The sequence below is a fragment of the Martes martes genome (assembly GCF_963455335.1).
Source record: "Martes martes genome assembly, chromosome: 7".
In the NCBI taxonomy this organism is placed as follows: domain Eukaryota; kingdom Metazoa; phylum Chordata; class Mammalia; order Carnivora; family Mustelidae; genus Martes; species Martes martes.
The window spans coordinates 140,102,172-140,129,940 of NC_137894.1; the positions used below are offsets into that span (position 1 = coordinate 140,102,172).

Genomic DNA, 27,769 nt, shown 5'->3' on the forward strand with positions numbered 1-27,769 from the left:
TTACATTTTAAAAAAAATTCCATTTGCTAAATGGAAACACAGCCCTGGGGGTCAAGGTGCCAAAGCCACAGCTTCCCCCTCCCTCGTGCCTGTGAAACTCTCCTCCTCTTGTGCTGTCCGCTCGTCCCCCACCCGCTCCTCCCTGGACAGCAGCTGCAGAGGAGATTGGGAAGGCCATGCTTGTCCCGAGAGCCGCACGCCCGTCCGACCCCCTCCCGCTCCAGTGTCCTTGTGCCTGCTGCTTGTCCTAGTGTCTCACAAAATCAGTTTCCTCTGTAGTTGCCATTCCTCGGAGACCCTCTTCTTTCTCTGTCAAGGGGAAAGAGGCAAAGAGAGAAGAGGGAACAGTGTGCGGCGGAGAGTGACAGCCCACTCTTGCGGCGCAGAATATGGGGCCCACCAAAGGCGGTGGTGGGCTGCTGTCATTTCAGCCCCGTTGTTTGCCGGGGCTTCTGGTACTTGGTCTGGCGACAGAGTTGGCTGAGGCAGCTGTGGTGTGGCTGGAAGCCAGGCTGCTGGGTTCTAGCCCCAGCTCGGCTCCTCTGAGCAGTGTGACCTTGGGCAAGTCTACTTAAAGACATCTCTGAGCCTCAGTTTCCTGGTCTGTAACACAAGGGCTTGCATTTAACGGGAAGGTCTTTTCCAGCTGTCTGGGTTTTGTCTTAAGTCATTCAATATTTCTACTGCGCTGCTGAGTAATGTAAGTGGGGGTCGGGGGGGGTGGTTTTGTTCTTGGGTCGGTAAAGGCTGTTTTCGGTGGTTGAGTCCTTCGTAACAGTTCGCAGTGCGAACCGCTGAGCTGCTCTCTCTGTCCGAAGGGCTGCACGAAGATGTTCAGGGATAACTCTGCCATGCGGAAGCACCTGCACACCCACGGCCCCCGAGTCCACGTCTGTGCAGAGTGTGGCAAAGCTTTTGTTGAGAGCTCGAAACTAAAACGACACCAACTGGTTCATACTGGAGAGAAGCCCTTTCAGGTAGAGCTGGTCCCTTCCCCCTCCCCACACAGCTGGCAAGTGGAGGCGGGGCTGCGGGCGCTGGGGAGCCGGACACCCGGAGACCCGGGGGGCCTCTCAGCGGGGCTCTCGGCACTCCTTAAGGGAGGAACCGAAGTGGGGTCCCGTTGGAGGGCCCGGAGGGGCTGCCCCGGCGCTTGCCTTCCCGGGGCGCAGCCACTCTGGTCCTGGAGGGGGGCACGGGGTGTATCGGGGTGTCAGGGGGGTGTACTTCGTATCAGCAGAAAAACTGGATTGCTCAAGAGCAAGCCTGAAACTGCATTTCCGGTGCACTCACTGTGGCGTGGAAGCAGTTTGTCTTCCGCAGTTGATGGAAGTGCAGCGGGTCACTCACTCACGGGGAATCCAACGCGGTACTGTGGGGCGTCGGCGCAGTGACGTTCCCCTTGTTTTAGAAACCGTCACCGCGGCCGGGCGGGCGGGGCAGCTCCCGCTTCACAGGGCTTTTCGGCTACTCGACACCAGAAACCTTCCCGATCTGCTGTACTTTATTATCTGGAGCACTGACGCCGTGCTGAGACCTTACCATGAGCCCGGGGAAGGTTCTTGGTGTTTGTTTTGGCAAGTGCTTCTCTTACCCCGTATTTGAACAGTGAGGGCCGCGCCTGGGTTTCGGAGAGATCCCGCACGCAGAGTTAGAGCTCCCCACCCGCTTGTCCTGGGATGGGACTGGCGCGTGTCCCCGAAGCGGGGGGCACGAGGTGCGCGGCGAGCCAGGCCGGCTGTTCTCCGGCGCCCGCTGCCCGCCCTCTCGGCCCCGTCACGGTCGCTGAGTCGGGTTGTCTCTGGTCTCTCCTCGACAGTGCACGTTCGAAGGCTGCGGGAAACGCTTTTCACTGGACTTCAATTTGCGCACGCACGTGCGAATCCATACCGGAGACAGGCCCTATGTGTGCCCCTTCGACGGCTGTAATAAGAAGTTTGCTCAGTCAACTAACCTGAAATCTCACATCTTAACACACGCTAAGGCCAAAAACAACCAGTGAGAAGAAGACGGAGAAGACCCTTCTCGACCCCGGGGAGCATCTTCCAGGAGTGTGATTGGGAATAAATATGCCTCTCCTTTGTATATTGTTTCTAGGAAAGAATTTTAAAAAATGAATCCTACACACCTAAGGGACATGTTTTGATAAAGTAGTAAAAATTTAAAAAAAAAACTTTAATAAGATGACATTGCTAAGATGCTCTATCTTGCTCTGTAATCTCGTTTCAAAAACACGGTGTTTTTGTAAAGTGTGGTCCCAACAGGAGGACAGTTCATGAACTTCGCATCAAAAGACAATTCTTTATACAACAGTGCTAAAAATGGGACTTCTTTTCACATTCTTATAAATATGAAGCTCACCTGTTGCTTACAATTTTTTTAATTTTGTATTTTCCAAGTGTGCATATTGTACACTTTTTGGGGATATGCTTAGTAATGCTATGTGTGATTTTTCTGGAGGTTGATAACTTTGCTTGCAGTAGATTTTCTTTAAAAGAATGGGCAGTTACATGCATACTTCAAAAGTATTTTCCTGTAAAAAAAAGTTATATAGGTTTTGTTTGCTATCTTAATTTTGGTTGTATTCTTTGATGTTAACACATTTTGTATAATTGTATCGTATAGCTGTATTGAATCATGTAGTATCAAATATTAGATGTGATTTAATAGTGTTAATCAATTTAAACCCATTTTAGTCACTTTTTTTTTTCCGAAAAATACTGCCAGATGCTGATGTTCAGTGTAATTTCTTTGCCTGTTCAGTTACAGAAAGTGGTGCTCAGCTGTAGAATGTATTGTACCTTTTACCACCTGATGTGTACACCCCATGTAACAGAAAAGGGCAACAATAAAACAGCAATCCTACAGAAAGAATACGGCAGAAAAAGATCTGTAAGCACAGTCTTATTTCCTTTTGTTGTCCAGCATAATTATAATTCTCGAGCCTCCCAGAAATTGGAAGCTAAATAAAGCAACTCAAGTTCCCTTTATTTTGCACTCGACGGCAGTGACTTGTGGTGGCAGCGGCGCGTGCAGGTTGCCGGACTTCCTACGCGCGCTGAATTCTGGGAGAGAGTAGGTGACAGGCACCCCGAGTTCAGGAACTACCTCAGAGTACCCCAAACCGGGCCCCGTTGGTGGTAGGATTTTGATTTTAGCCCCCCCACCCCCCTCTCCCCCCCCAGCAAGAGAGTGACTGGAGCAGTTGCGCCCCGGCCCGTGGGCGTGCGCTCAAGGTAAGCGGTCCCCGGGACGGGGCGCGAGCAGAGGGGAGACCCGAGGGCATCTGCCGCCGCGGGCTGCCTTCAGGGCGGCCCCAGCAGGTCCCTGGCTGGTCTGGCGGGAAGCGCTTCGGGTTCTTGGCTGTCCTTGGAGAGCCTTGGTTCCTCCGTCCCGCGGGAGTCTCTCAGGGCGGGCCCAGGTGGCAGTCGCACGCCGGTGGCTTCCTTTCCCGGCTTCTCCCCGGCCACCGAGCGCAGGCCGGCAGGGTGATTGGATGATGAATACTGTACTCAGTGAGTACTTTACCTCTCACGTTGTGACCTCCTAAGCGTACGATTATAAGTTTTGCATTTTACTGCGAGTCGAGTCTCAGACTCGCGAGACTATTTTATAAACTGCCATGATACAGCAAAAATCACATTTATTCCCAGCGCAAACATGCCGTGTGTGCCGCACGCTTGACCCCGCGAGGTCGCTGGCGAGCTGGCTGCTGTCTGAGGTCTGTGTACCAGATGTCCAGGACACCCGTCAGGTCAGAAACGCAGCCCCGTCTCTTACAGCTTCTCCATCGGTCGGTGACCTAGTGACAGTGACCCTGGGGCTCTCTGGAATTTTGAAGTGCCTTCTGAGTCCTAAATGACAAATTTAACTTGAGACACTTTTTCTTATTCGTTCAGAATCTGGTATCCCTGGGGTAGTTTGATGGAACTGAGTTAATCAGAAGACCCCCCCCCCCACGCTGTTCTCGGGATAAGCCCGGCTTTGCTGTATCTGGCAGTCAGGAGAGAGGTAAGCCGGTGGCGGAGGTCCCCTTCGAAGCGGCGTGCCCCAGTGCCAACGTGAGGTTCTCTGAGCAGACCTGGGGCGGAGGCCTCCACCGAGGCCTGTGCTGTAAGCGTCCTCACGTCCCCTCTCCACCACCAGGGGAGCGGTCTCGGGGTGGTGGCCGCGTTAGGAGTCCGGCGCCACGCCACCCTCGCCCGGCACTGCCACGTGGGAGCCTGGGCCCGGCGCTGTGCCCGGGACTCCCGCCCTGGGGCCCACGGCCAGGCCGACTTGGCCATGGGGAGGCGTCACCAGCAGCCCCCACCCCGAGCCACGCCAAGACCTACAGAGAAGCCAGGCTCCCGCGTGGAGCAAGGTCCCCCCTTCCTCTGTGCCTTGATCCCTTGGGGGTGCCCCGGTCATCTCTTCCACCCCCTTCTGTCCCTGAGGGGAACCACCGTCGCTCCCCCGGCCCCTTTGTCCGTGTGTCTTTCTCTCACGGTCTGCAGAGTCCATCTGTGACAGGAGTTGAAGTGGGGGTTCGGAGGCGGTGGCGTGTCCCAGGTCCCCGGTTGGCGGGGCGCTCTCGATTCCCGTTAGTGTAGGAAGCTCCTCGGGGAGCGGCAGTGGAAGAAGAGCCGTTGTCCTCGTTGGCTGTAACCGAAACCCGTCGTGCTTGTGGTTAGAATTTATGATTTTGCTAAAGATGTAATTTACCGCAGTTTGAAGTGGTCTTCTAACAGTGAGTCCCTTGTCTGGAGAATTAACCTGATTTGTAAGTAATACCGATAGACATATTTTCTTACATCCGAACTGAAATAAATGCATGTTTCTAGCATATGTAATATAAAAGCTCCAGAGGATAAGTTTACATTTAACAAGATGTTGTTTTCTATTTTTGGATTTCTTATGATTTGCCCCCCTTTTTTGGTAGCGGGGGTTTAGGGGGAAGCATAATATTTGTATAAAGAACTGTCACCCCAGAGTGACATTTATTTTCCAAGGTGACATTGAACTCACGCTGTTGGTTTCATATGGTGTTTGTGTGCTGTGCCTAGACTCGAGGCCTGAGGATTTGAGGAAAATCAAGACTTTTCCCCCCCGTTTGGTTTTCACGTGTGGGTTCTTTTAAATGTCACTTGCTTTGCGGAATTTGAGTCGGGCGAGGCCCTTTGACAGAATAGTATCTCGATGCCTGCCAGTGTTGCCAAGCAGAGTTCTAGATGGGTTTCTTCACAGGTAGAGCCACTTCCGTTCAGCAAGAACCCAGAGACCCCTCGGGCCACCTGAGTGGTCGCCGCGGTGCCGATGCGGGGCGGGGGGCTCGCTGCTGCCAAACCTAGCTGTCCTCGCGCACCTCACAGTGTATGTCCGTGGCGCCGGAACACCTGGCCGCCCCCGAGTTGCTGAGTGGGAGACGATGAGCACCCGGGCCGCAGGTAGAGAGAATTGATGGCTTCTTGTCTGACTCCTTTGTGGCCTGGGATTGGCAGGGCTCAGGAAAGCCGCGTTACGAATCTTGGATTCCTGGAGTTCCTTCTGTTTTCTGGACATCTTGACCACCAGCAAGAGCAAGGATCCCGAGAGGTCAGTATAGCGGGGAGCCGAAGCTGCTGGCAGGCGTCCCCTCCGTGCCCCGGCCCGCCCGGAGGCCTCCTCCTCGGCTGTTCCGCTGGCCTGCGGAAGCCAGCGGCCCGCCTGTCGTCGGATGGCCTCAGACCCGGGCGCTTGTCTGACGTGGTAGCCCGTGTCCCAGCTCCCGTTGGCATTAGTGAAAAAGTCCAGCAGGCCAGGGCCGGCGCGTGCCACCCGGGCTCCAAGCTCTGCTTCCCTGCAGCTCCGGTCATGCGTGCCGTGGCCGGCACTTGGACTTTCCAGAAGGTCCTTCAGAATCCCTTTCATGGGCGCAGACGCAGTTGAATGTCTGGCTAGGTCTCCTGCACCCGAACTTACTGGCCTTGGCCAGCTTGGTTACTGCTCATACTGGGCTCAGGTTCCCTGGTTGCATGAAGTCGGTGTGAGTGCAGGCCCGTTAGAGCAGCGGCATCGGGCTTCTAGAAGGAGGCTGGCCCCCGCACAAGTTGGCTATCCCTAGCTGGAAGGCTGCCGGTGTCCTCTCCAGGGCGGAGCGGTCAGCAGGGTGCTGGAGGAGATGTTTAAGCTGGGACCCTGTGGAGATGTGGGAGGGGTGGGCGGCCTACTGTCGAGGCATCTTCTCCGTTCCCCTCCCTTATCAACACGGGAAGGGAATGTTGACCGTGAACATGGCTGTTAGTTTAGGGCAGCAGGCGAATCTAGCTTACTGCGGGCTGGTCACCCTGCTCCCCATTTCTGACCAGCGTCCTGGGAGTCTGCCGCGGGCCAGTGTGTGGTGGTACCACGTTCATCTGAGTCCCAGTGATTTTCCACCAAGTGGCAAGTTGGATCCAATTGCTTTTCCTTCAGGACATTCAGACGCCATAAGAAACAGCATCGGGATGTGGCGGGGAGGGGGCAGCTGCCGTGCTGTGTTCTGTTCGCTCCTCTGTCTGTTGGCCGCACAGTGTCCGCACACAGAGCGGAGGGGAGAGGGCATCAGTACCAAACAGAATAACCTTTTTCTACAACATCCATAACTGTGTGAGGCTCTATGATCTGCAGATGGTGATTGGTCAAGCCATTTTCATAGAACAATTCTGTTTTTATTCACTTTCTGGTAACTTCTGTAGGCCCTGACTCAAGGACTTAGCATTGTGTCTCATGTACATCTTTTCTTAAATGTTCTTTGCCATTTCTGGAATTGTCGTCCTTGGTTTTTCCTTAGCTCATAGGTCATAGATGCAGAAATATTATAGTATTTAAGGCATCAAGCATCAGATGGCTTTGCATCCAGAGAAACACTTACCGATAACTCCGTTTGAAGCACCACGCATGTGTAACATGGCTCTATAAAATACAATAAACGCATAATGTTGTGAAGCTTTCTAACGCGTGTGGTTCTTGTTTGTCCCTCCGTCCTCCAAGCCTCCTGCGGAGCCTGGTAGCAGCCTGGCGGCAGGCTCCTGCCGGGCCCAATGGCCACCCGGACCTCCTGGGACAGCCCCCCACGGGACAGCCCCTTCCGGCTTCCCTTCTGGCGCAGGAATGGAAACTCACACGCCTCCACTCACACCAGCCAGAAATGCGTCCTTCATCTCTCAGCTCCAAGATGGGCTGGCGGGCCAGAGTATTAATGGGAACCGCACCCACCTTTCGGAAGGCACAGCCCAAAGAAATGCTCACGCACTGGGGCCCGCGACGCCCAGTGTTAGTTCTGGGAGCTCCAGCTCGAGAAAGAACTTACTGATGGGGATAGACTTAGAAACTGGACGAACTGTACGGAGAGCTCATGGGGATTTGACCAAAGACAAATGAAGAGAAGGGCCTTGCTCTCCTCTCCCCTGGCTGGGGCCCTGGTGTTTGAGGTATTGCCCCGAGAGGGTTAGTCTTACTCTCCATAATTCGTGTGACTTTCCCTTCTCTTTGTTAATGGCACAAGGAGCTGCTGACAGTGCTGGGGAGGTGGCGGGTCCCAGGCCCACGCAAGGCCTGGAACTGCTGAGTGACCGGAGCTGAGGGGCAGCCACAGCGGAAAGTCGTGTGTGCGACTTCAGATTTTAGATTGGTGGGAACTGAGGTGGTCGAGGGCTGTGGAGCTGCTCTGTGCGGGCGCCCCCAGGTGACAATGAGGCCAGTGTCCCTCCTTTACTCTCCTGCCGGCTGCGGCCACGTATAGAGGGCCTGCTGGGCCCAGGACTGTGCTGAGTATTGAGGACACGGTTGCACGTACTCCTCCAAACTGAACTGCGGAGGGGTTCTGCAGCACTGCCTCGTTGGGGGGCGAGGGCCACTGGCCCCTCTGACCTGACAGAGAAGCCCCTGTCCTCATTTATATGGAGAGGAACTACGCCCTCCTCCACCCCCAGCCTTGACCTTGGAAGACGGCTCCCTGGTCTGCCCATGGCCAGCGGGCGTCAACCCCTTGTTCTGGCCCCAGCTGCTCCTCTCCAGCTTCCTGGGGTCACTGTACTGTGCCAGTCTCCTGGCGGGCTCTTTGACCAGCCCAACCCGAACCCTGCAGAACAAAACCCAGAGCTTTCGCCTACTGCCGAAACTGGGTCACAGCCCCGACGCACGACTCCAGCCTCTCCTCCCTCTCCTCCCCTTCCCTTTGCAGTTTTCATTTCCAAGCCCTACCCTGTCCTTGAATTCGGGGTTCGCTCACTCATTCAGCAATCTGGAGGCCGACTTGTGTGTCAGGGGCTAAGGGAACCCGCTCTACACCTGGCAGGGCGGTGGCGGGGCGGCTCCGAGGACGCTAGCGCCGGGCTGCCAGTGACCTGGCTCGACCCCCCCCCCCCACGCCCATCGCCTGCTGCTACATGTTGCTTGTGTACTAGACCCCGTGAGACCAGCCCCAGCGGGGGCTGCTGCCTGTCCTTCCGCGCCTTGCAAATTCCTTCTGGCCTCGGCCCTCCCCTCCCTCCCTGGTCGCCGGGCCCGCAGCCGCGGGTGCGCCTCCACCTCCGGCCGCCGGGGGGCGCTGCGCCCGGCCGCTCTCGCGCCGCGCGGCGGGGGGACGGGGGGGGGCCAGGTGCGCGTGCGAGCGGCGGGGGCGGCGGGGGCGGCCGGCACCCCCGGGAAGCCAGCCCTTCTGGGGACGCTCGGAGACTTCCGGGGCTCGCTGGGGTGGGGACGCTTGGGGGCCCCTCCGCCGCGGCCCTCCCTGCCGCCGAGTGTGCCAGGGGCCCGAGCACGGCTGGTGGGAGGGGTGCGGGGGAGCGCAGACCCGCGTGCGGGTGCCCTTGCGTCCCCGGGGCTTCCTCTTCCTCCGCCCGGGGTGGGAGGCCTGCTCGCTAGTGAGGCGCGGGAGGGTAGCCAGGGCCGTGAGAGTCCCTCCCGGAGGAGGAGGCTCCTGCCGCCAGCCAGCGGCCGCCGGGAGAGCCCAGAGGGCTGGGAAGCCCTTCCAGGAGGGTCCTGGTGCACCCCCAGACCACCGAGGGGGTGGCTCCCCCGGAGATGGGGGGCGATGAGTCAGGACGAACAGAGGTCCCCCGTGGCCGGCCACGCCCGTCCTGGTGAAGTCAGGACCTGGAGTCGCGGAGGGTGGGGGAGGAGCGGCCCCGGGCCGGTGGGCTTCAGCGGGAGCAGGGGGCGGGCGGGAAGCTCCCCACCCCCGCACTGCATGGCGGCGTGGGCGGGTTCCCCGCAACGGAGCACTTCCGCTCGCGTCTTACCCTGCCCCTGCACTCGCCGCTGTGCCGGTTCAAATGCCTGGTCACTGGCCCCCACATATCATCCCTGGTGACCTCAACTTCCGGCCCCAGGGATGGGCCACCTCCGTCTGACCAGGCTTTCCTTGGCCTCCTCATGGTGACCCCACCACAGCCTGCCTTGGCCATAGGGGCTCCCAGACCTTGTCTTCCCGGACACCTGCCCACTGTAGTCTCTGCCCTGGGGTCCTGCTCTCTGCTCCTCCTGCCTCCCCAGGGTCTCACCGCAGCCTCAACCTGGGCTCCCCAAGCCTAATACTGTCCTCCAAGCCCCTTGTCCTGGCTTCACCTCCTCCTGCCCTGGCCCCTGCCCCTCTGACTTGCCTGGCAGAACCCCACGGGGCCCTGTACCCCACAGCCTTTGCCCTTATCCATCCACCCGCTCACGCATTCGCTAAACCCCCATGCCCCAGCAGGTCCCTCCACGTGTGCTCCCTGTCCTGTGTCCCCACTGTAGTGAATGTTGCCACCATCCATGGGGACCTTCCAAACAGAATTCCCGTGGGGCCTGTCCTGATGGCCTCCTCCCTCCTCCTTCACCACCCCCCAACCATACACTCACGTATTAGTCCTGCCCACTTTGTTGCCCAAACCTCGGACGTCCCCAGGGAGGCTTTCAGGGTCTGCACACCAGGCCAAGGAGCCTCCCAACCCTTGAGAGCCACATGGTGGTGACACAGCGAGGAGGCTCCAGGGACGAGACCCAGCTTGGCACTGCAGAGGTTTCCTGCCAGGCGTCCCATTTGGTGGCACTTTCACGGAAACTATGGAAGCACCGTGGCCTTGCCTGGGGGGGGGCCTTCCTTGAAGGAAAACTGATCGTCATAGCCCAAGTGATGTCAGCTGGCCCGGGAGAGTGTGGCCAGGGCAGGGTGGGAGCCAGTGTCCCCACAGGCTGGGCTCTCAGCCACTGCCCCTTCTCTGGTGTGCCCGGGACACGGTGGACACCAGGACCACCAGCCCCAAGGTGGGTGGGTGCCAGGAGGTCAGGCTAGGGGGCCATTGTCGAAAGGAAGCGGAGACCAAGAAGCACCCAGGGTCCCAGTCCTGTCCAAGCTTCCCGGGCCGATCCTGGCTCTCGTGACACTCCTGCTGCAGGGGGGTGGACGGCCCAGCAGATGCACTGCCAGGTCTGCAGCAGGGGTGTGGCGTGGGCCGTGCAAACCCCTCCCCCCGACCCTGGCTGGTGCTGCAAATGGAGGGCTGAGTGGGGGAGGGGAGGCTAAGTGAGCTGTCCTCACTCGCAGAACCTGCTGGCTACAGGTGGCTCAGAAGGCCCCGCTCTGCAACGAGGGGCTCTTGATTTCTGGGTGCCGCTGCATAGCTCCGTGAAAGTGGCCAGTGAGGAGAGGGGGCTGAGCGGGCCAATGCCATAGTCCGTCCTTGCACCAGGGGGCCAGAGGGGAAAAAAAGGGCAGTCAATCCCGATGTGCGCACCAGAGGAGGTGGCCGGCACCTCCTCCCACGGCTGGCCTCCCGCACTGGAGCAGTTGGGGGAAGACAGTCTCTGTTGACTCAGTTTCCCTCAAACTGCCACGGCGGGGGGGTTCATCCATCACCGTTTCTTCCTGTGTGCTCCGGCCTGCCTGCAGCTGGAGCCCTCCCTTCCCAGCCATGAGATGCCCTTTGGTTCAGACACCACCCCCTGGGCACCCAGGCCTCCTCTTCTCACCACTGTGGCCTCCTTTGGGGTCTCTAAGGCACGAACCAGAGCCTACCATCCCCGCCGGGGACCAGCAGACTCCTGGCTGTGGCCATGTTGCATGGCAGAGACCCCGAGGAAGAAGACCAGGCTGGCGCAGGGCTGCCTCTGCCTTCACCGTCCCTGCGGGCGTCCCAGCCCCGTTTCCTTGGGTCAGAAGTCACGGGATGTGCCGTGGGGCATTTGTCCCTCTTACAAACCTTTCTCAGAAGCCTCAGCCACTGCTTTCCCTGCCCAGACCTGGGACACATGGCCTCCTCCAGCCGCAGGGGAGTCTGGAAGGGTATTCTCATCCAGACACGCTGAAGCCCAGAACATACTGGGTCCCATCAGGAAAGGACACCTAGGAGGCTCCACACTGCTATGTGACCTGGCCCAGTGGCCCTCTCCAACCTCATCGCCCCTGCCACGACCCGCACCGCCCTTCCCTCCTCCACCCTCCACCCGTGGGACTCAGCTCCATCTGATCCCGGGGCTCCAGCCCCACTGTCCCCGCTGTGGCCCCATGGGCTTCGGCCCCACTGAGAGTTCAGATACCTCCCAGAGGACTGTCCCGAGCCTGGAGGGGTAAATAAAGTAAGGAGCGCTTATCTGGCGAGACCCCATGCAGCTTTTAACAAAACCGTGGCCAACTAGAACCCACTCATCGGGGAGAAGGTCTCTGTTGTGAGTTTAACTGTGTGCCCCAGAAAGGTTGAAGTCCTCAGCCCAGGTATAGGGTCTTTGCAGATGTCACCAGTCAAACTGAGGTCATACTGGAGGAGGCCCGGGCCATGTGCCAGTGATGGTGTCCTGGTAACAGCAGGAGACAGAGGTGTCCAGTGGGGCAGCCGAGTGCAGACGGAGGGGCAGTCTGGAGCATGATATCTCCCAGCCAAGGTCCACCGGCCACTGCTGCCATGGGATCCCACACTCCTGGCCTCAGATCCTCAAGAAAATTAACGTCAGGTTGCAACACCAGCGCATGGGATTTGGTCATGGCGGCCCCGGGGAAACTCCTGAAAGTTCACGGTCAAGTGAAAAGCGCAGAGCAGAGCTGTCAGCGTCCCGCCCCCCCACCTCGGAACCGACTGACAAGGGAGGTGGGAACCTGTCCCGCCTGCGTTTGTGTATGTTTGTAGGTTGTTGTGTTTTTAAAAAAAAAACACATTTATATATTACTTATTCCAAATAAATATAAATTCCAACCAGGGAGAAAATAAGATGTCCCAATTCATTAAAAAACCCACAGCTCAGGGGCGCCTGGGTGGCTCAGTGGGTTAAAGCCTCTGCCTTCGGCTCAGGTCACGATCCCAGGGTCCTGGGATCAAGCCCCACATCGGGCTCTCTGCTCAGCGGGGAGCCTGCTTCCTCCTCTCTCTCTGCCTGCCTCTCTGCCTACTTGTGATCTCTCTGTCAAATAAATAAATAAAATCTTTAAAACAAAAAACAAAAAACCCACAGCTCTCCCGATCCTGCCTGCCTGATTCGCTGGGAATGTTCCGCCACCGGCACCTGGGGTGGGAGTGGGGGCCCGGGTTTGGAGCATTTGCCAGGTCTCTTTCAGAGGAAGGAGAAGTGAGAGAGACGGGGGCGGGGGGTGGGGGCTCTCCGCCGGTGGAGGAGCTGTTGCCTGGGACTCCAGGGAGGGGATCTGGCTCCTGCAGACAAGCTCAATGTCACAGGCTGATGCAGGGCATTAGGTTGGGTGGGTGAGGCAAAGACACAGGAGAGCCGGCGTCCCTCTTGGAGAGCTGGGGGCTCCCCCTCTCCTGCCCTCCCTTGAAGTGGGAGTTGGGAAGGAAAGAGACTCCAGGCCGGTAGCTATGGAGACGCGGGGTACCCAGCACTGCCTCCAGGAAGGTGAGCAGCAGTGAAGGGGGGGGCACACAGTGAGAGACACCCCTTTGGCCAACGAGGCCTCCTCCAGGAAGCCCTCCAGGACCTCTCAGGCTGGATTAGGTCTAATCTCATATGGAAAAAGATCCACTCACCTCTGAGAGCTCCGCTTAGACCTCCCCTTCCGGCCTCAGCGAGTGTCCCGTCTGTGCCCTGACCACACCTCCATACCCCAAAAAGCTCACAGCACACACTGTCTGGCCTACCCAGGTGAAGGACAAGCAGGGCCCAGGCCTCACTCCTGGGAAACCACAGACATCTGAGGAGCCTGTGCCGACGGCTGACACTTCACCCAGCACTTCTGTGAGCTCACTCCCCTCATCCTCATGCCTACGTCGGCCCCATTTTGCAGATGAGGAAACAGGGTGTGGACAGATGCTGGCACGTGCCCGGGTCACACACCTCTGGCTGCCATTGGGCCGGAGAGCACAGACCCCCAAGCCGGCCCCTCTCACTCCAGGAAGGGGGTGGGCAATGGACACAAACAAGGCTTCACTCTTAAGAAAACAAAGAATATTTTATTCTTTCAGCGGGTTCTACACGACACCACGTGAATAGGGGAGGAGTCTTGTCTTCCTTGACCGCAGCCAGCCTCCTGGGAGACCGTGTCCCACTGCCCAACAGGCTGAGCCCCGCTCAGGGCCAAGGAGGCCACAGTCACCTCCAACTTGTGCAAAAGCATCTGCCTCCCTGTGCAAATATACGGCCACGCTGTACTGTGTCCACTAACAGGACCTGCCCTCGTGGCCTCGTGGGAACACGAAGCATGACCAGGCTCCCTGGGAGAGACACCATTTGCTGGGGAGTGGGGGTCCCCCTGTGCCCACGTCCTTGAAGAGACACAAGCTCAGCTCAGGGAACCCCGGCCAGCGGCCAGAGCCCCACACAGTGGCTGACCCATGTCCCCATTTTACAGAAGGGCAGCCCGAGGACGGCGGGGCAACCAGCCTTCCCCTCCCGCAGCTGGACTTCACCGCGGAGCTTCCCTCCCACTGGCCCCTGCCTGGTCCCCCAGCCCAGGCCCTAGGCTACTACGGGGTCACCAGCAGGGGCACTCCCCTCTGTGCCACGTGGAGAAGCTGGAGTGCATCAGCGGAGTGCTGGGTTCTGGGACACCAGGAGGCACCCGGAGCTGCCTCTCCGTCCCTAATACAGAGACCGGACAGGTGGCCGAGGAGTGCCCCCAGAGCTCTGCCTGGGGGACGATGCGAGGTTAGCCGCTGGACGGCCCATTGGTGCGGCATCGGAGACCCCGCGGTGGCAGCGGCCCGGATCCCAGGCAAGGGCTGGAGCGTCGGTGGCGATTCCGGGAGACCCCAAGTGACAGCGCCAGGCTCCGCGCTGACACGCCGCCCTCTCGGAGCTCGGTGACCGTACAGTGAGGGCAGGAGGCTCCCTGTCTCCGGGCGGAGGCCGCCGCGGACGTCGAGGGCGCGGCCGAGGGCGCCCCCGCCTCCCCCCCCCCATCCCACCCCCGCCCGCGCGTGGCAGGCAGCCCAGGCCCGCCGGCGACCCGGGCGCCCGCCTCACAGGCTGGAGGGCTGGGCCAGGCCGGGCCCCGACGGGGCGGCGGGCGCGGCGTCGCCGTCCGGCCGGGCCTCGGGGCCGCGCGCGTACGTGAGCACCACGGTGACCGTGGCGAAGGTGGCGGCGTTGACGGGGAAGGCGCGCAGCAGCGTGGAGGCCAGGCCGCGCGTGAAGACGCGCCAGCCCTCGGCGCGGTAGCTCTGGCGCACGCAGTCCGCGAAGCCGCCGTAGCGCGGGGCGCCGCGCAGCCCGTCGGCCTGCAGCCGCGACTTGACCACGTCCACGGGGTAGGTGGACAGCCAGGACAGGATGCCCGACGTGCCGCCCGCCAGCAGCAGCTTGGGCACGAGCAGCGGCGCGCCGGGCTCGCAGCCGAGCGCGCGCGTCAGCACGTCGTACGCCAGGAAGTAGACGCCGAAGCTGGGGGTCTCGCGCAGCAGCGTGGAGCCCATGCCCCGGTTCACGCCGCGCAGGCCCTCGCGCCGGTAGATGTGCGCCAGGCAGTGCAGCGAGCCGCGGTAGGGGCGCGCGGGGCCCGCGTCCTGCAGCTGCAGCCGCGTCTTGGCCAGCTCCATGGGGCAGCAGATGACGCACTGGATGGCGCCCGCCGCCGCGCCCGCCAGGAACTGGTGCAGCGGCGTGTCCTGGCCCAGCGCCCGCAGGGTGTTGCCCTGCACGCCGAACACCAGCGCGTTGATGAAGGTGAGGCCCATGAGGGGCGAGCCCAGGCCCTTGTACAGGCCCAGCACCTGCGGGGGGGGGGGGGAGCGGGGGGCGCACACGCGCGTCAGGCGCGCTCCTGCTCCCGGTCCAGCGGCCCGGCCCGCCTCCCCCAGCCCCGCGACCCCCGCGTGCTCAGGCACAGCCCACCCCCGCACGTTCCGGAGGACCCCGCCGAATTCTCCCAGAAGCCGTGTTCTCAACAGCGGAGGCCTGGGCGTTCCCACCTTCCCCTTTCCCAAGTCCCCGTTGTGCCCGGAGCCTTCAGCTCTGCCGTCTGGGCCCAGAGCATTCGAGAAGCTGGTTCCCCACCGCCAACCCCCTGGGCCCAGGCCACTCACACTCTCCTGCTTGATGATTGACTGGAAGCAGTGCAGGGTCCCTCGGTACTGAGGTTTCTCCAGGCTCTGGACCTGAAGCCGCACCTGCAGGGACAGGAGCCCGTGAGAGGCGGCGAGCGGAGCCAGAGCTCCCGACCCCTTGCGCCAGCACTCAGGACAGCCCAGGGAGGCTCCCTCGGGGAGGCCCAAGGCTGGATGCTGGAGGCAGGGAGCCAACGAGCTTTCTGTGGCTTTTGGAAGTTCAGGATGGGGCTAGGGCCGGGTGTCTGTGCCTCTTCAGGGAGGGTATCAGTGGGCAGACGGCCACAGAGAAAGCCAGCTGCAGAGCGGGTAGAGGGTCCCCAAGATCTCAGACAGGCAGAGGCTAAGCCTCTCGCTGCATTGTGTCTGCACGATGTGCAGACACTGGGACACAGAGCATTTTCCCAGACCGCCCCACTGTCCTGGTGGCAAACCGTGGCCGATGCCAGGGGGAGCTCCCCACCTAATTCCCATCACCCAACTCCCCTTGGGGTCCAACAGTGCCACAGTGGGTGTTAAAAGCAGTGAGCGTTGGACTCCGAGGGACTCCTGCTTTCTGCCAGTAGACAGTGTGAGGACAGTGGTCCTGAGTTAAAGCAGCGACAGGAGAACAGCTCATCGCCTCCTCTGTGACCATGTGACTCTGTGACCACCTTTGGGACCTGGGGGTTCACTCCCAGCTGCCCTTGGAGCCCTGTAGTCCAGAACCTCCTACTGTGAAAGTACTCTTTGTTGACAGAGAGCTTATCTCTGCGATAGACAGCCCGGCCTCACAGTGGGCCTCAGAATCCAGGTCATGCGGGTGGGGGTGAGCTGGGTTAAGTCCTGTTCCCAGGGGCTGACTCGGAAATCGAGACCACAGCCAGGCCCACAGCACGAACACCCCTCGGCGGCCGGCAGCACCGGAGGGCCTAACCCGGGAATCACCAGCTGAGATGGGTGGGTGGAGTTACCCCCCCCCCTTCAAAGATGGGAACACTGAGGCTCAGAGAGGTTTTGCACCTCAGCCGAGGCTGCCCGTCCTCTCCAGTGACGGGAGTGGCCCGGCTGTGTCGGTGGGGGCCAGAGTGGGGAGGGGAGCTGGCCGGCAGGAGCCTTCTCCGGCCGATGCACTTACAGAAGAATGCTTTTGAAGCACAAAAAAGCACCATCTGGGCACACGAGGACCTCTGCAGCTGGCAGCCGCTGCTCTGCGAAGCGGCTGACAAGCAAACACACCCTGCAGCGGGTCACCCCGGCGCCCCGTCCCACCCTGGCTGCCCGCTCGGCCAGGACCTGGTGGGGGAGGGGTGCATTTTCAGTGGAGAAAAACAAAAGGACTTGAGCAACGTGTTCGTAACATATTAACACCTTAAGACCTCATAACCTGTTACCCCCTGGAGCTCTGCTCCGGTTGTTTTCGCGGTGTGAGGTTTTTCACTTCCCTCCCATGTCCTGGGGTTTCTGGTGGGACACTTCTCTTGCTCATGCAGCCACTAAACGGGCCGTGTGAGCAGAAACCACGATTGCAGGACACGTGGACGGTGGCTCGTGGTCTCCGCAGCTCCCAGCTCTCCACCGGCCGAGACCCCCGACACGAAGACCCTCTGGTCCAGAAGGAGCTGATTTTTCTTCACCAGCCCCACCTGGGTGCCCACCCCAGGACCCGTGCTGGACCCTAGCTCACCTCGCACCCTCCCTGTCCCCTGCCATTCGGGAGGAGGAGAGGTGTGGCGGGGTGTGGTTCAGGCCCGGGGTCTGGATCAGCGCGGACGGAGAAGGGTCGGGTTCCCCTGGTCTATACCGACTAGCTCTCCAGGGTGAGGCTTATGCTCGTCTACAGCAAAGTTACACTTTTGCTCCCTGTGCAGAGAGCCCCTAGGAACATAAAATGTCAACATCACATCCAGGCACAGAGCCCCCAGGGCCCAGCCCCTCCCCTGCCCTGGGATGGCCACTCCCGGGAGAGAGTAGTTTTATGCTCAGTGACCCTGCTTACTGTCCCGTTCCAGGCAGAAGGGGGAGGGGCTGCGAGGAGGACAGGAGGGGGGGCCTCCTGGGGACCCTGTTCTCTCCCCAGACATGTGCTTCGCTATGATTCATAGACTCATACACTTGGCATGCGCGCACTTTTCTATATGTTAGATTTCAGTTAAAACAACAGCAGAGCTATTGAAGTAAATCCCACTTTTGCCAAGCACAAAGAATATATGGGTCTGTGTACATTTCTGCTTTTCAGCAGAAATCACTAATGAGGGGGCGCCTGGGTGGCTCATTGGGTTAAGTGTCTGCCTTCGGCTCAGGTCATGATCCCACGGTCCTCCGATCAAGCCCCGCATCGGGCTCCCTGCTCAGCGGGGAGTCTGGTTCTCCTTCTCCCTCTGTTTACCCCTCCCCCCACTTGTGCTCTGTGTCAAATAAATAAATAATCTAAAAAAAAATCACTAAGGATTGGGGAAGAGGATCTATGAAGGACTGTTTTTTTTTTTTTCCTTTTTAGTTTATATGTCTCTATAATGGTTAAAAATTTCTTTACAACATATGTTACTTTTGTAATAGAAAGCCAACCAAAGAACTGTGTACAGGCCTGATGATGAAACTCATTTAAAAAAAAAATCACATGCCCATTGCAGGCACAATGGTGGAGGGGGGATCCTGAAGGAAGTGTACAGAATGGGAAACACAATTTGTCAGTATGAAGAAAAGGTGCTCTTCTACCTTTCTGATTTTTCTTTTAATGAGAATTGTTTAACTTTTACACTGGAAAAGAGCCAGTACAAAATAACGCCATTGTGGAGGGCGCCTGCGTGGCTCAGTTTTTAAGCTTCTGCCTTTGGTTCAGGTTGTGAGCCCAACATCCTGGGATCAAGCCCTGCATCCGGCTCTCTGCTCAGCGGGGAGCCTGCTCCCTCTCCTGCTCCCCCTGCTTGTCCTCTCTCTGTCAAATAAGTAAATAAAATCTGAAAAAATAAAAATAAGGCCATCGGTGACATAGCATTAAGTTAAACCAAAGGAGCACGTTCCCTGATCAGCACAGTGAGAGGGGTCACGAGCTGGGTGACAGAGGGGATTCCTGGGGACAGGTTTTTTCTTGTCTGTAAGAACCCTGGATCATAAAGACAGGTTTGCCCAGATGTCATGCTGGTGGGCCGCAGTGGCCAAAAGAAGTCGCCAGTGGATTTCTTCAAAGACCACCCTCCGTGGGCGAGGTAAGGGCGGGGCAGGGGTGTCCAAGGGGCAGGAGCCCTGTGGGGTGGAGAGGCTCCTCCCCTCCTCCCCCTTCAGTGCTAGGGGTGTGGCCATGGCCCAGGAGCTCAGAGCGGCCAGGGACCCCAGGACAGAGCCCTCCCCAGCCTGGGAGCACTGATGAGGGGGAGTGGGAGCGGGGCTAGCTGAGGGCGGAGTCTTGGCTCAGAGAGGCATGGCCCCTGTAATGCTGGGTTAACGAAGTGAGTCCAGAGCCCCTTCTTGGCCGGATACAGAGGCATTTACGACATGTGACCACAAGCTATAAACACAGCGGAGTAGGGGCCGGTGCCAGGCTGGGCTGCTTTGGCCTGGGGGCAGGCTTCATGGGTTTCATGGGCTGCCCAGGCCTGTAGCGTCCAGGAAGCTGTGCAGACAGGTTCTTGGCAGGCTCTGGGGGGACACGGGCTGCCGTGTGGCAAGAAAGCCTGGTCCTTCCGCCTTCTCCCGAAATTGCAGATGACAGGATAGAAGATTTGTGCTCTGCAGAACCAGCCTTCCGTGTAAGCCCAACCTGACCGTGGAGCACCCAGCATCACAAGGGCCTCTGTAATCTCACCCAGCGCCTCACTTGGCAGATGAGAAGCCTGGGCCCTGAGGTAAAGCAGCTGGCCCAAGGTCACACGGCAGACGGGCTAGCAGGGGGCCTGGGCCCGCGTAAGGCCTCAGGCAGAACATGTGCAGGTCAGAGCCAAAACATCACGCCAGGCCCTCATACCCTCGCTGAAGGCAACCCCAGCCCTGAGGTCCCGAGTCCTTTCCTTGCCCAAGGACCCCCTGACTTCCACTGGAAAAAGAGGGGACAGGAAGTGACCTCAGACTCAGCTAGGGCTGACATCCTTGTCTTCGCTGTCCCCAGTAGACACTGCCAAGTTCAGTGTTTACGGTGGGTCACGGGGTCTGGCCTGCTGCCCTGCTGCTTACAGCTCGCCCTGATTCCCGGGGGGAGCCTGTAAGGAAAACCCCAGACGGCGGGGCTCATTTCAGGACTTAAAACCCCAACCACAGGGAGAACATTCTATTTGGGAATTCGCAGCTGGACAACACGGACTTCCTTTGTTTCCGCTGCGAGCCTCTGAGAACCTGCATTTGGACAGTTTATGGAGGAGGAGCCGCGGAAGGAGTGCCTGCCCCCCCGGGGCCACACGCTGGAGCCGTGAACTCCACATGTGCGCACCAGCCCCGGGGAACCGATGGCTCAGTTTCGCGCGGGTGGGGATCACCATTCAGAGAAGATCAGGTTCGTGGGCAATACTGACAAGTTCCGGTTCTTCGTCCTTCTGTATTTTCTCTCTGAACTGCTCTTTCAAGATGTCTGGAGGGCTTCTGCAGGGAGGAGCCCCTGCTCTGGGCAAGGGGAAGCCTGTCCTTCGGCCTCTCAGGCTCAGGGCTCACCGTGGACCTCCACGTGCAGCTCTGAGCTGGGAGGTGTAAGGCCAGACCCAGAAGGAAAGCGGAAATGCTGCCGTCCACCTGGGTGTCACAGAACCCTAAGTCTACGTTTATTCCAGAACCTCTGGGAAGATCTCGCGGGGGTTCCCTGGTCCCTGGAAAGGGGCCTCCAGCCGCCCCAGCCCTTCAGGCCTCTGTGTAACGTCTGCGCCTCCACAAGGACCTGAGAGTAAAACCGGGACAAGACACTCACCTTGACCGTGTCAAATGGGTGTCCGACGAGCACACCTGCCACACCTGGAGGGAAAAAGGGGGACCGTCACCCAGATGCCTCAGAGATCTGCAGTGTGGGGGGCTTCCGGCTCGGAGGACCGCATGGGAGCCGCCTGGTGGGAACCCAGAATGTTTACAGGCGCCTACTGTGTGCAGGCGCCTCTCAGCACCTTTGTCCTCAGGTCTGCGGGAGCAGTGGGGTAAGAGGATGACATCCCTGAGGACAAGCCAGGATCTGTCCAACTCAAAGCTGGTGTCTCTCCCTCCCCTGCTGCTCCCCGCACTTGACTGACAACAATTGTCCCCCGCCCCTCCCCTCCCACGCCCCTCCCCGTGCAAACACCTCCCAGCATGGCAGGGGGACCCAGGGGTTTTGGGACTTGGGGCCAGAGAGTCACCCAGATTTGAATTTTCCGTCTGCCACTCAGCTGGCCAAGCTCACAGGGAACTCGGGCTCCGCGGCTCACTGTCCTCACCTGTGCTGGGTGTGAGCATCGGCTCTGGCCACCCCCTCACCCTGCAGGGCTGACCCAGGGCCAGGGGAGAGGTATCAGGGTATTACAGACGCTGGCTGACCACTCCCTTCCCTGCAGGGGAGTCACCTGCTGCCCAGGAGTCAGCTCCAGACTTTGTGATCAGGCGAGATATGCATCAGTCCAAGCCAGGCCCCAAACCCAACCCCACCTCGAAGGACAAAGGTGCACTCTCCAAGTTGGCTCCTGTGCCTTTCAGAGTCCTCCTGAGTGCTGTTCTCCTGCAACTATCCCTGGGAGGCAGGCACCTTGTTTCCCCAGTCACCAGGCTCAGTGAGGTGGCCTGCCCCGTGCGCCAATTCCACCTTCCTCCCTAGAATTCCCTATGGGAATCTCTTAAGGTTCCCCTTTTACTGCTGGGGCGTTTATAATTAAGACAGGTACTATCTGTTGAGTGACAAACAGTACCCTTTCTACCTGGGGTCACTGTTGTTCATTTTGCATGTGTAGTAACTCTCCCTCTCACATGTAAAGAAAGGACTATTAGCCCATTTTACAGATGCGGAACGGGAGGCTGAGAGACTATGTCTATGTCGCACAGCTAATAAGTTGGTGGGGTGAGGATCTGAGCCTGGAACTTCTTCTGGGCCTGGGGCTCTCTTCCTTAACCACTCATCTCTCCTGCCCCCTGTCGGGGCTGGGTATCCTGGTGGTGGGTGCCCCGAGGTTAGATGGGATTACTGTGCAGCCGCTTTCCAACCTGTGATCACTGTAGGGTGTCCTCTCCATCCCGTTCAATGCTTTGGGCCTTAGAATCCACTGTGTTGGATACTAACTTGGCCGATCCTGCTTTCTTTTTGGTTATGTGTACCTGGTATAGCTTCACGACGGCTGATTTCCAACCTGGTCCCACGACTTTGTTTTCCAGACTCCCGGAAACAAGCTACTGCTCGGCTTTGGTCTCTGCTCCCGTCTGAAGCCGCCTCTGATTTTGCCAGGATGGGACATCTGACCCGACTCATCTACTTTATGTGAATGAATCCTTTTACTCGTTTCCCCTTTCCACATTTTTGCTCACACCAACTGCCACTGGTCCTGCGGCTGCTGGCTAATGGTCCAGGCCAGCTAACGGTTACTTCTTATTTCTAACACTTAGAATTATTATATAGACACAGGACGAGAACCGTCACACCCCCAAGGCTCTCTCTGCCCCCACAGCTCCCCACCCCACCCCAGTAAGAGCCACCCCAAGAAGGTTCCCCACCCCAGTAGCTTTCCCTTCTACCCCCAAATCTCCCACACCCAGAGACCCCACAGACTCAGAGCTGTTCCCTGTCCTCCTCACCTCTACCCCCTCCTGTGGGTCTCTACTCTGATCAAGTGCCATTTGCTTGCTGCCTTTCTGGGTTATTTTTCTCGGAGGTAACATATACGGCAATGAATAGCCTCCGAATTCCTGCTTCTCTGCAAAATTTATTTTGTTAACACTGGTGGGGAGCCATGGTCCTGTGCTCTGGTGATGCTCTCAGCCGGAGGCCAACATCCCAGAATCGTCTGGCTCCTGGTGCTGCCGCTGAGAAACCTGTTGCCGGTGCATTTCTTCTCCTTGTCAGTAACATATGCTTCTACCAGGAAGCCTCTGAGATTCTATCTGTAGATTTCAGGAATGTCATTGAGATGCCAAGGGCGTGTCGTCGTCTTCTTTTTTTTTTTTAAGTAACCCTGCCTGGTACCGCACCAGCACTTTGACTCTGAAGACTCAGGCCTTTTTCTTATCACAGAAAATTTCCACTCTTACGTATTCATCCTTCTCCTTCTGGGACCCCTAACATTCACAGCAAGACGAAAAGGCATCCCCAAGGCATCTTGTCCCTTGAGACTGCTATACCTGCGTCTCTGGTCTTTTGAGACACACTTTGTTTCTATCTTTCGCAAGCCACCTTCTTTCTCCTGTAGCGTTGTGAATTTTCTAAATTTGAACAGCCTAGTTCTAGAATTTACTTTCTGGGGCTGTAACTGATGTCCTGGGGTTTGGAAACCTGACACTTGGCTGGGGTGTGCTGTTTGGCCTTGCTTCTCTCTCCAGCTGTGGGCTCCTCTGGCCCTCCATGCCCTGGGCACCCAGGCCTAGCTGTGGGGTCCCCAAGAACCACACACGTGAAATGCTGGAGGTCCCCTTCCCGTGAGTGGACTCTCCTGCCTCTGGCCCCAGACCTGCTCAGGTTCTAGAACAGCCTTCGTCAGCCTCCGGGTTGGGAGGGGTGACCCCACACCCCACCAGCCTGGTTGGGAGGCCCCACCAAGGCCTCCCCAATGGCAGCAACTTGCATTCCTACTTTCCGCAGAGGCTCAGTTCACGGCCCTCAGGGGAGAGGCTTCGGGCCTCACCTAGGACATCCCCATTCACAGGAACAGAGAGGGCCTTGGGGCCTGCCTCCATCCTGGCCTCCAGTCCCCCAAAGCTTTGTCCTTTTAACCTCACAAGTACCGTGAGGGCCGGGAAGCTGTGCCAGAGCAGCTCCCCAACAGGCCACTGGGGAACCACAAGGGGACCCTTTCTTCTGCCTCCAAAGCCAGTACCCCCTGCCTTACATAAGCTGGATTCTTAGAGGCACCCATCATGGCCCCTCCAGGGTGGGAGAGGGGACCACCCTCCCCAGGCAGTGTTCCCGGCCCCACCGTGCAGCTGCTCTCCCCACCTCCTCCTATCCACAGCTGGGGCAGGGAGAACTCCATTCAGAGCACAGGGCGGGTCGGTGGGCTGAAGGCCTGGGACTGAGCCGCGGTGGGGAGTGCGGGCAGGCCTTCTGACGGGCCGACCACGTGAGCACCCCGATGCTGTCAATCAAGGTGCTTGCCCCACCTCCCCGAGGCAAAGCTCAAGTGACCCGACACCCTGCCAATCAGAGGTGATCTACTCTTCTCCCACCCAGGAATCTGAATCTAGAGGGACCACAGGCCACCAAAGGGAAGCACCGTCATCACTCTGCCCTGAGCCTCCAGGCCTGGAGGAGCCCAAGCTGAAGGAACTGGGCAGGGGCCTTGAGGGCCCAGGGGTCCGCGGTGGGAGCGCTACCCGCGCATGGTTCCCATACAGCCCCTCTGCACAGGCTAGCCATGCCAGGGACCCAGAAGGCAGGCCGGGGACACAATCAGGTCACTGTCCCACTAGTCCCTCCCCTTCTCAAGACCAGGATTATTTGACCCAGGGTCAAATAAAAGCAGGAGAGGAGGGGCGCCTGGGTGGCTCAGTGGGTTAAGCCTCTGCCTTTGGCTCAGGTCATGATCTCAGGGTTCTGAGATCGAGCCTCACATCGAGCCTGACATGGAGCCCCCCATCCGGCTCCCTGCTCAGTGGACAGCCTGCTTCTCCTTCTCCCTCTGCCTGCCGCTCTGCCTCCTTGTGCTATCTCCCTGTCAAATAAATATTAAAAAAAAAAGAAAGAAAGAAAAAAGCAGATGATGGGGGGGAGGGGGCCAATGACCCTCATAAAGAACGTGGCAGCCACTTCCATCCTGGGGGACTCAGGCCTCCACAAGCACAGCAGGGAGGGAGGGGCTTACCAGCAGCCCCTGGCTGGATCCCTGGAAGGCAGTGGGGGGGGGGGGCTGCCGCCTGCAGCTGGGTGTGGTACTGGACTCTAATCTAGCCCCAACCTTGGAGCCTGGACAAGATTTCCCAGGTGGGCCTGGTGAGGACGGGCAGAAGGCATTCCAGGAGGGGCCCTTCATGAGTAAGAGCCTTGAGTGACTGAACACATGTGCCTGGGAGGACGGGTCCCCGTGCAGGCCTGGCCTTACGATGAGTAGCGCTGCCCCAAACCCTGCAGCTCGCAGGGGGCTCCCGGGACACCCGGGAGAAATCAGAAGGAATCCTGCCCCTCTGGGGAAAGAATTCAGACTCCCGAAGAAGTTGGGAAGCCATAGGACAGCCCACCCTCACTGAGCCATCACTTGGTAGGGGAATGGTAGAGGAGGGCCTGGGGCCCAGCAGGAGCCGGCAGGGGCAGGGGCAGCCACAGGAGGCTAACAGGAAAGGCAAAGTGGGGTCACAGCGGGAGGGACAGGGGAGCTGAGAGCTAGATTTGCAGAGGCTGCTCCCCCCCCCCCCCCGCCGTCTCCTGGCCTGGGCTTGGGAGAAATGCACCCATTTATGAAAAGCTCTGGGGTTTTCCCCCTTCAGCAGGCTCCAGCCCCACGGTTTCCTGAAGCCTGATTGGGTAACAGTCTAGGAAGTTCTTAAAATCTCTTCACACAGATCGCTTCCCTGGCACGCTCTCTTCTCTGCCAGTCTCCTCCTGCCCAGAGCAGGAAGCTCAGGCTGCAGAGGCCATTGCTAGTCCCTCCTTTGCCTCCAGGGAGCCCAGCGCCAAACCCCAGCAGATAGACAGGTGCTGGAGGAGAGAAGCCCGCCATCAGCACAGGACCCCGCTGGGGGGCTGTCGCACCGGCAACTCTGCCGCCTCGGTGGGGAGTACCTGCAGCGAAACCTGGCTGGCAATGAATACCCATCGAGTGAATTAGCTCCCCAAGGAAAAGCAGAGAAACCCAAGGCCCAACAGGGAAGTGGCCGCCCTGGGGTCCCGGGTGGCCCACAGCAGAGCCAGGACTGCACAGTGGTTGCCGCTCTCTCAGGGACACAGGCTTGGGGAGAGCCCTAGGAGCCCGGCGCGGGTGAAGGGGCCCCACACCGGTGACACGCACGCGTGAGCACAGGGGCTAGCCCGCGCCGCGTGTCAGGCCCACGCCGCCACCTGGGTGGAGTCGCCCCCCAGCAGCTCACAGAGCGGCGTAGGAAGGCGCGGCGTGCCAAAGCGTGACTCGGCGCCTGGGGTCCAAACGGCGCCCTCCAGGGCCCTCCAAGGCCAGCCCTCTAGGGGGTCGTCCTGCGGCCCCGGCCAGGCATCTGCCGGGGAAGAGGGTGCAGCCAACCCCAAACTTCTCCGGCTCTGGGAGGGGACCCTGGTGCGGGTGGGCGCGGGCTGGGGATGCAGGAGCCGGTGAGGGAGATGCGCCGGAGGCCTCGGGCTAGAAGCGCGCACGGGGCGGTGGGGCATCCTCCTGGGAGTCCCCGCCTTGGCCAAGCCACCGTGCTGCCCCGGCGCCCCAGACCTCTCGTCTGGACGTGCCTCGAAGGGTTTAAACGACGCGTGCCCCCGCGCACTGCGCGCTAGACGCCCTCCGGGCCTGCTGTCAGTTCACGCCCGCGGGAGCCCCGTGAGACGAGAGCACTGTCACCCCCATTCTGCAGGCGACGAAACCCCGACCCGAGGGTGGCCCGCCGGGGCCCCGGCCCGCAGGTGAGCAGGCCTCCCACCCCGCACCGGAGCCGGCCGCCTCCTTACCCCCAGCGCATCCAGCAAGGAAGTCGAGCGCCATTGCCGGGTCCCCGGTGAGGCCGCCCTTCCTCCTCGCCCTTCTCCTCTGGCCCCTCGCCGGGCGGGTCGCCGTCGGGGATCCCCCGGGCACCGGGGATTGGGGCTCGGCCTGGCCGCCGCCTCCTGGCGCGGAGCCCGGGGCCGGCCGGGGTCGGGGGGCGGCGGCGGCGGCTCAGTGCGCGGCTCCTCGGTCAGCGCACGACCCTTGCTGACCGGCTCGCTCGCCCTCGCGGCTGTCCGCCCGCAGCCAGTGGTCCCTCACCTCGGGCCGCGCGCCCCGCCCCTCGCGCCTGCCGGCCGGGCCCCGCGGGGTGCAGAGCGCGGCCAATGGGCGGGCGAGGAGCGGACAACACCCCGGGCCCTGCGTGCCGTCGCCGCGCCTCATTGGCTGGGCGTGTCCGGGGCGGGCGGGGTGGGGGGGACGTGGCGGGCGGGGGAGGCGCACGGGCGGGGGAGGCGCACCGGTCGGGGGAGGCGCACGGGCGCCGCAGACAAAGAATGTGCTTCGTGCGCCCGCCCGCGCCGTTCCGGGCGGGAGAGGCGGCCCGGTGCGCGCGGCTGCGGGACGATGGGGCCGGGCCCGGGAGCGCAGGGCCTGACCGCGGCCTGTGCGGGGCGGGACCCTCCCGGCGTGCGCGCGACGGGTCAGCTGAGCGGGAGGCGGGGTGTGCTCGCTCTGGACCGGGCCCGGGGACCTGGGGCCTGGGGCCAGATCCCGACACTGCAGCCAAACCCCTGGTCCCTGCCCCTGTAATGGGGACGCGGGCGCCTAGAGCCAGGATCCTCTCAGGTTCGGACACCACTAGCTGTGATGCCCCGCGGGCGGCGAGTCGCCCCTCCGCCTGCGCTCCCGCCCGGCCCGGTACGCGGGATGTCCGGGTCCGAGCGCGCCCGCCTTCCCGGGCGGCGGGGAGGGAGCTGGGACGGGGAAGGGGGCCGTGGGGCGCCCCTCGGGGGTCCGCACCTGCCCGCGCGCTGCGGGGCCGTGGGAGCCGCGAAGGGTGCAGAGCTCGGCAGGTTCCTGGTCGCGCCTAGAGCCGCGCGGCGGAGAGGGGGCACCGGAGGCCTCGGGACTGGGCGAGCCGGGTGGCGGAGGAGGCTGGGGGGGGTGGGCACACGATGGGGTCAGAGGAGGAGCCGGTCCGACGCAGTCCGCCCGGGGAGAGAGTCCCTGAGATTGGCAGTGGCAAGGACCCCTGCCTGGTCAGAGATCTGTCCTTCCCTCCTTCCCCAGCGCCTCAGGAGGCCTGGACTGCCCGGTTGGGACTGGACTTGACTGGCCACTTTCTCCTTCACAATGAGGGTGAGATAACACCTTTCCGGCCTGGGGCCCAACTTCCTTCTTCATGGTCCTGTGGTTGGGACCAAACTCCCTGCGGTGTTTCCAGATCGTTGCAGATCGCACAGTTCCTTTACTCTCACTGTACCGTTTCTGAAATCGCGAGGGGGTTACAATGGATCTGTACCCAAGGTTTTAAAGATTATGTATTTCTCGTGCTGGGGGGATATCAGCTAAGCCCTGATCCATGGTGATCCAGAGGCCACCAGGAATCAGACAGTC

General features: G+C 60.1%; 2 protein-coding genes across 2 annotated transcripts in view; one reads left to right on the plus strand and one right to left on the minus strand.

Annotated features, from left to right (window-relative positions):
- Positions 1-2,996, plus strand: part of YY1 (YY1 transcription factor) — a 29,259-nt gene extending 26,263 nt beyond the window's left edge. The window contains exons 4-5 of the mRNA XM_080807648.1: positions 819-977; positions 1,820-2,996. Coding sequence (XP_080663774.1) covers positions 819-977; positions 1,820-2,002 — 342 coding nt within the window. The 3' untranslated portion in view covers positions 2,003-2,996. The remainder of the gene's footprint in view (positions 1-818; positions 978-1,819) is intronic.
- Positions 2,997-13,364: 10,368 nt separating this feature from the next.
- On the minus strand, positions 13,365-26,464 carry SLC25A29 (solute carrier family 25 member 29). The gene is made up of 4 exons (XM_080809462.1): positions 26,176-26,464; positions 20,338-20,381; positions 15,447-15,530; positions 13,365-15,134 (listed from the first exon to the last, which is right to left on the minus strand). The coding sequence occupies exons 1-4, from the start codon at positions 26,207-26,209 to the stop codon at positions 14,385-14,387; spliced, it is 912 nt and encodes a 303-aa protein (XP_080665588.1). The 5' UTR covers positions 26,210-26,464; the 3' UTR covers positions 13,365-14,384.
- Between the last annotated feature and the right edge of the window lie 1,305 nt (positions 26,465-27,769).

Coding starts and splice junctions, on each gene's coding strand:
- SLC25A29 (XM_080809462.1), bottom strand. CDS start 26,209: ATGGCGCTCGACTTCCTTGCTGGATGCGCTGGGG. Junction 15,531..20,337: donor ACCCATTTGACACGGTCAAG/GTGAGTGTCTTG, acceptor CTGTCCCTGCAG/GTGCGGCTTCAGGTCCAGAG. Junction 15,135..15,446: donor CAATCATCAAGCAGGAGAGT/GTGAGTGGCCTG, acceptor CCCCCCCCGCAG/GTGCTGGGCCTGTACAAGGG.